The sequence below is a fragment of the Montipora foliosa genome, chromosome 4, assembly GCF_036669935.1.
Source record: "Montipora foliosa isolate CH-2021 chromosome 4, ASM3666993v2, whole genome shotgun sequence".
In the NCBI taxonomy this organism is placed as follows: Eukaryota; Metazoa; Cnidaria; class Anthozoa; order Scleractinia; family Acroporidae; genus Montipora; species Montipora foliosa.
The window spans coordinates 37,991,593-37,999,092 of record NC_090872.1 but is presented as its reverse complement, the minus strand read 5'-3'; the positions used below and the strand labels follow the sequence as shown (position 1 = coordinate 37,999,092).

Below are 7,500 nucleotides of genomic sequence, written 5' to 3'. Positions count from 1 at the left end.
CACATATTTGCTTCCAAAATGAGGCTGGTTTGCGCATGCTCACTGTGGGTCTATTTTGTTCTCCTCCTTGAATCTAAAAGGTCCCTTAAAATATTTCAGTCCTTGCAGTAAAGCAGGAAAATAGTGATTCTTTAACACCGAAAATGGACACATTTCGTGAGAATTAGTAATATACCATGTACTTGGTGTTTGTCTGTCATAACTTTTTCTCTTGAGGGCCTGGATAAAAAATTAGGAAACTTGTTGCTCTTCAGTTTTGATGATTTTTACCCAGAAACTGGGCTACGATAGATTGGCAAAAAAATAATTTGTAGGCAATGAAGCTTGGAACAGATGACAGATCAATGCCACACAACATGTATACCTTCATATCAACTCATCACAAAAATACATTGTGAAGTGCTTTACATTCTACGGGTATTCACTCCACATAAGAGGAAACATCACACACCCGGCAAGATTATGGACCCAGATTATGTTAAAACCCATTCATTTATAAAGCTGCCCCCATTAACCAGTAAAATTGTCTAGAGTTTACAAGTCTGGTTAAAAGAGGGATCACTTAAGTTTTCTGGAAAACAAGGGAAAGAGGACTCGATAAAAATGGACTTGATACCACCCTCCTGCATATACGATTATTACACACCCCTATGTTCAATACAAAACAGGATTCATTTGCGCTTATACACAACCAAAGGAGACTCGATCCTGATCAAAGCAAGGATGTGAATGTGATCAAAACGAGGGAGACATGATGTCTGAGGAAAAATGAGATAGCAATTTTGAGAAGGACCTAGAGAGCAATGGTGAGAGCAATGTGTGGTGCAAAACTGATGGAGAACAAGAGGACAGAGGACCTAATGGAGATGTTAGGATTGAAGGAATAGAGTGAGATGGTACAAGCATGTGTTGAGGAGGGATGATGGGCATTTTCTGAGAAAAGCGTTGGAGTTTGAAGTGAAGGGCAAGAGGAAGCAAGGACGACCAAAGAAGACGCAAGTGGAAAAGGAGAGCCAAGTTGCCAATGGACACAGACAGCGCCCGAGACCAAAAGATTCAACAGATCTTGATTTCAGCTACACTTACCATCCTCCAAATCCACCTCATCGCAGAGAGGAAATTGAAAAGAATACAGCGAGGCAAGTACCGGGAGCTGCAGGTGAAACTGTTCGAACTTTGGGACCAGTATGAAGCGTAAGAGTGTTCAGCCAAACGTTTGCTGAAAGCATGCTCCCATCTCAATGGATCGAGGGAAAGTTAAGTAGATAAGTTGAACTCTTGCTTTAGATCCTTCTAATGAGTTCAATACAGAGGATATTTAAGTATATAGCCAATGTGGACAATTCCCGCTAGTTCACACGATTTTGCCCAAGCTAATCGAGGTTAATTAAAGTCATTACTTATAATTTAAATCGTAGGTTTAGCTGATAAACTTATCCCCATAGATAGTGAATTATTCGAATCCCACACTTAGCTTTGCGACATTAACAAGAACTAGTTTCACTTACTTTATGTAATACTAGGTTGTTTAGGGGCTCATTTCGATACAAGTTGATTTGATAAAAATCGAAGTCATTTCGAGACATCATCAAAGTAGATTTGATACAGGTAGAAAGTCAATTCGATTCAACTCAATCTTTATGTTCTCAACTGTTAATTAGTGGTCTGACCGGCGTAAAAACTCCAATCCTGGTAAGCCAATGAAGTTGCTTCCAAGCTCCCACAGTTATGTAAACACTTTCAACGCGAGCTTCTTTTTGGAACTGGAAAATCTGCCAGCATTGCAACTCTCGCATTTAAGTGTAAGTCTAAATACCCATTTCAAATAGCGCCGATAAACAGTATAAACACCCCTTAGAATGGTCAGTTTTCAATAACTATGGGCTCCTGCTGCTTGCACTCGATGGTGTTAAACCTGAAAACCATCCAAGTTACTTTGGATACAGTACACCAGCAATTAATTTCTTTGAAGATAATTATCATATTAATTTTTTTTCCCTTCTCTACATTATCTTTTCTATATTAGATACATTGAGGATGGTAGATACATTAGACTTTCACGAAAAACGTAAAGGAAAAATGAGATCCTCGTACTCATATGGATAAATTTGAGCAAATGTCTCTTGTGGACATTTAGTGTGAATAAAGATATCAAATTTTATTATTCCAATATTACGCCCTTTTACCATATTTGGTCAAGAGAACGCGCAAAATATGAGACGGTAATACACTGTAGTGTCCCGGTTTAGAACAGAGCAAATACGGACGGAACGATAGTTTTTCAGTGAAAGCAGTTGTTTTCAACACGATGAAACGCCTGAGAATTGAGCTTGTCATCGCTTGTCACTCGTCATTTTGTTTATGCAATCAAATAAAGATCTTTGGCTAACTTTTTGTGCTGTTTACATCGTTCGTACGCACCCTGAAGGACAAATAATGCATTTTTTTTTTCAAAACACTCGAACAATTTACTGGTGGGTGTCAGGCACCGTGAAAGCAAGAAATCCCTACTCATGGCACGGCCTACTCCTAAATTAATAACCTTCGTAAATATTCAACTTTAAGGTTAAAGGTTGAGTGGACCAAGACTTATTGTTAAAGAAACCGACAGACAATTAGTCCAAAGCGAACTGGGTGAAATGTAGTTACACTTTACCTGGATAGTAGTCGGTCCAACTGTTGTAGAAGGAGGATTTGTTTTCTTAGGCGGTGGTGTTCGCAAACCTTGAAGCCAAATTGGTTTAAATCCTGACGAGTTCTTCTTCTTCTTCTTTTTCTTTCCTTCGCATGAAATGGCAATCAGAAGCATCACGAACAGAAAGGCTACTTTCACCATCTTCCCACTTGCGAACAAAGAGACTTTCCTTTTCTTTTCTTGACACGAAATGGACTCTGCAGTTCCGCTCCGCACGAAGTTGCGACAATTTGTAACCCAACTCTTGCACTGGGCTTCTTTTGAAGATCGCGGCTTCAATTCCCGGATATGACGTCGATCTCTGACGTCATGTTCCTTTAACTTCTAGATGTTCTTGACCACTAAAAATGCACGTGTTGTCGCTCAGCGAGCTGAAAAATTTCTCTATAATCACACATTCATGAGGCAAATATGCCAAACAGAAAAACGAATGCAAAGATACTAGTGCTTTGAGCATAGCGTTATTAGGTCGATAAAAAAATCTCCTTGTCCAAAAGTTAAGTGCACTTTTGAATGACCTCACAGAGAGATTATAAAGCCAGTCTCGCTTTATAAAACGACCCAAATTATTGTTCCTTCTTTTGCCAATTTCCCCTCGCGCGCAAAAGAGTCCTGAAACGAACACACAACAAAACGATCATACCCAATATTTTGAGGCGAAAATCGCTAAGGGGTCCAATTGCTGTTCTTAAAATTGTGGGGGAGGGGAGTTTCTTTGCCTGAAATGTGTTTATGAGGGTGGTTTCTAAATACTTTTGTATTATACATCTCACGTTTGATCACAAAAACGAGGAATGTTTATATAAACGTAATATCGAGGAAGCTCTACAGGGTCCGGTTGTTCAAAAACCGATTAACACTAATCCCAGATTAAAAATTAACCAAGGACTATTTCTCTACTCCCAAATGCTGTTCAGCACTGACATTCGGTCAAACTTTACATTAGAGGAAGTCAATCTTGAAAAACAAAAATAAGCAAAACACACTTTCACCAAAAAGTTGAAAACACGAAACAAAAGTTTACACTTATTCTGGATTAAACTAATCGGCTTTCGAACAACCGAGCCCAGCTGTTTTATTAATCCGATTGGCCAAGCTATGCATTTTTCATTTCCGGCTTTCATTCTACTTGACAAGATTACGATCTCATTGGTCACGTATTGGGTATGTCACACAAGCACTGAACTTTTTATTTGGAAACACTAAAAAAAGTGAAGTTGATATGAGGGGAAGGATGATTTTGTCAGTTTCCTTTCAGCGATGGCCCCATATCGCAATTTTCACGTCGACGCAGGGGTTCAATAACGAATCTTAATCGCCATGCGCTTAACTGCTCCCTCTAACAACAACGCAATTGGAGGAATTTTTTTTACGTAATGTCTTGAGCAATGCACACAACTTTCGTTCCGCTGAAAGATATTTTAAGCTCCCCTCGAAGTTATGACGTTTCACTTTATTTCGCACATAGTGCGGAATTAGCACATGTTCAAGCCGATTTGAGACGCGTTTTGGACGTTGGGCATTTTTGTAAACATTTGTTTAAACTGTGAAAACTGGGCGATTTACAAAAGGGGCAAATAGTCCTTGGTGAGAGAGACGAAGGGGTACCACTTTCCAATTTACCTCGTTTAAAAAGCCACGCATTCGCGGAATCCTGCTTGTGAAATAGGGTCAATAATATTTCCAGTTGCGCGAACAATTGCAATACATGTATATATACATTTGGTCTATACGATGCTATTAATTACTATGAAAAGCAAATGGTTCCGGGAGTGATACAAAACGGTTTGGTACACAAAACTGCGATTTTCATAATTCTACGGAATCAATCAAATTTCCGAACATAGAAGGGAAGATCGATTCCGTCTCCGGAAATCAAAGTGAATTGGAGTTTTTGTTTAGTTCACAGCTCGAACACCATTATGATATTGTTTTAGAGGCTCTTCAGTAAAAAGATTCGTGAAGATTCCATCGCTTTCCATCGACGTCGAGTTCAAATGCACGAATGTACCTTGGGAACTAAAGATGCTGATTGGTAGGTTTCGGCTTCTGTGGTTTCGTGTCAACTCTCGGCTTGGCGTCGGAAAGTTTGACTGATGGAAGAAGCCAAAACGCAGTTTGGCCGTTGGCGCTTGAAGATGAGATTACGCAGAATTATGGAAATCGCGGTAATTCATCGCAAAGATAAGTATAATAAGTAAATTCTTCATTTATTTTTAATATCAAGGTTAATGTACTCTTTGAGCAGTGCAATAATATCTCGTTTTTTCGTAAAAACTAAATACGACTGAACAATCAAACCAACATACTTTAAAACCAGCCAGAAATATTAATAGTACGGCGGGTGGCTAACCAATATAACGAATAAGAAGTAACGCACCATATCAAAAGAAAAATAAATTAGTTATTAAGGCTCGCACACACACTACACAAGGAAAAGAAAAACATTAAGAAGTGGACGAATTAACTGGTTGTCACTTCGTGCCAATCACGCGTTAGCGTATGTTATCTCTCCTTATGCTTGGGTGACAAGCGGGGAAAAAAGGCTTGCTTGGGGAGGACAGAAATTAACAAACTACGATTTCTCGTTTGTGAATACCACTAATTTTTTCAATCGTTCAATTCACTGCAAGATTCATTCTTGCAATTAGCGCATGAACCATTGCAGGTATAGATGGTTTTGTAAAAAACAACATACATTTCTACAGGACATCAGAGACATTTAATTATAATTAACTATATTTATATTTATATATACAAAGTAATAAATATTAGTCATTGCTTTGGGTTTTGCGTATGAACGTGGATGTATTGGGGTGTTCCCATTCCGTTCGATCCCTCTTTTACGTAAGCGGAGCCTATGTAGCTCAATTTCCGCAAAACAGAATGAATACCCCGACTCTACACTCCCTATAATCTGCTAGTCTGGATGTTCGTTTTGTTACTGTGATGTGGATGTGCCGTTGTTCGCTCCTTCGGCGGTCTTACTAGGTGAAGACTGTACACTTAAAATCGAGTCAATTTGGTAACCAATCTACCATTTCGTTTCAATTAAGGTGCTTCATCACCTAAACCCACATTGCTATTTCAGAGCATTTTTCAAGGCTAATTATTGATAACTTCAGTAACCGTCGTTGTAATTTAAGCCCTCATTTCGAGTACGTTTTAGTCTCTATAGATATACATGAGCCCCTAAACAGCGACGGGAAGGGAGGCGTGACGCAAGATTCGCGCGTCCCCACCCTTGCATGCGACGCTTACGGCGCTTGTACCAACGGAGCAACCCGCGAAAAATGAACTTTTACTTTGAAGACTAGAGCCACAGGAAAATCAATCAAACATTTCCGTAAAACATGTTAAATGTAGAAAATGAAATGACTAAGTGGTCCGGCATTACCTGGGTTTAGGACTTTGGCAGACATATGAGCATTCCGTGAAATCTGAAGGGCATGTTTGACAGACATTTTTTGTTACGGATGAATATTTTACTGTTCAGCCACCGTGACCAAAAGAAAAACACTAAAGCATTGAAAATTGAAATAATTAAAGAATTTTGTGACATTTGATGGTCGGGTGGGAAAGAGGGCACAGCTCCCGATCTCGAAATGATGGGTCCGCAAATTACCAAGACCTCTTCGATCCAGAAGTAACCTGCGTTAAGGCGTTCTTTTCTTTCGAGGGGGCGCCCTCTCTAAAAGAACGCCTGACGCAGTTTTATCCTGAAGGTGAAACTGTTACTACAGTATCACATACAGAAATTTCAAGGTAACTGAAGATAGCAAAAGTTATAAGCAAAAACACAGTTAAAGTGTATCTTCTACCTTGGAATTAAACGGCCGCAGAAGTTTCACATCTTGTAAATGCTAGGAATTGATAAATTGACTGGTTCTTTTAACATAGGCCGAAAAAAGCTATTAGCAACCTTTATAAAAACTATTAAGACATTCACCGCGTTAGTTTTGACAATCGTGACGATGGCTGAAAGTCATCGCTTATAATCACTTTCTTTCGGGTTGCGCAAAAAGAACCAGTGAATTACTTTTTCTTCAACAGGCTACGAAATGATGTGTATCGAGTTGACTGGCGAGGCAATTTTCAAAGTAAGACTGGACTTGGAATTGTCTACAAGGCGAAAAGCTTCCAGAAATTCGTTAAAGTCTATGTGGCCATCTTTGTCCATATCTATACTTTTAGCCAAGTCTTCAATAGAGTCCAGAGGGATGTTAGAGTTTGCGTGTTCGTTTAATAGCCGACAAGACTCCTCGAATTCGTCCATGGACACCACACCTAAAAGATGTAAAAAAAAACTGATTATTCACTAAAATTATGAGTGACACTTCAACGCTACTTTACGAATACACTACACCGTGCAAGCGCCATATGATAATTAAGGCATGCAAGCGGCCTCTAATGAAGCCTGAGGTTTCCACAAGAGGATCAGTTCTCTCCTTCATTGATGATCCGCACTTAAAATATGCATTCATTTCATTCATCGAGTCCTTTAAGGAAACACATGAGCGCAAAAGATTGACCTGATCCCTACAGTTTGGCTTCAAAGCACAGTCGGTGGAGCAAGACAATTTCTTAGAGCGAGTTTCAATCGAGTGTCGTAAAACCAAAACCAAAGTAATTACTTTGGCCAACCAAAAAGGACGGAGACAATCCGACAAACCAATCAAAACTCGAAGTAATTACACGTAGCCGACACAAAGCGCGGCAAAATGTGCAAGCACGGGCCACGATTGGTTTTGGTTTCTCTTCTGAATGGTTCAAAAACTGGCGCGAGAACTTTGAACCAATCACTG

The 7,500-nt window shown here is 39.5% G+C and overlaps 2 protein-coding genes across 3 annotated transcripts in view; both read right to left on the bottom strand.

Moving 5' to 3' along the window:
- Positions 1-2,973, bottom strand: part of LOC138000748 (uncharacterized) — a 13,050-nt gene extending 10,077 nt beyond the window's left edge. Inside the window, exon 1 of the mRNA XM_068847377.1 lies at positions 2,657-2,973. Within this exon, the coding sequence (XP_068703478.1) occupies positions 2,657-2,836 (180 nt within the window). The 5' untranslated portion in view covers positions 2,837-2,973. The remainder of the gene's footprint in view (positions 1-2,656) is intronic.
- A 1,911-nt stretch (positions 2,974-4,884) lies between these two features.
- LOC138000746 (serine/threonine-protein phosphatase with EF-hands 2-like) overlaps positions 4,885-7,500 on the bottom strand; it is a 39,293-nt gene continuing 36,677 nt past the window's right edge. Inside the window, exon 17 of one of the 2 annotated variants that reach the window (XM_068847375.1) lies at positions 4,885-6,982. In XM_068847375.1, the coding sequence (XP_068703476.1) occupies positions 6,750-6,982 (233 nt within the window). In that variant the 3' untranslated portion in view covers positions 4,885-6,749. The remainder of the gene's footprint in view (positions 6,983-7,500) is intronic. The other variant, XM_068847376.1, reaches the window with a different exon arrangement.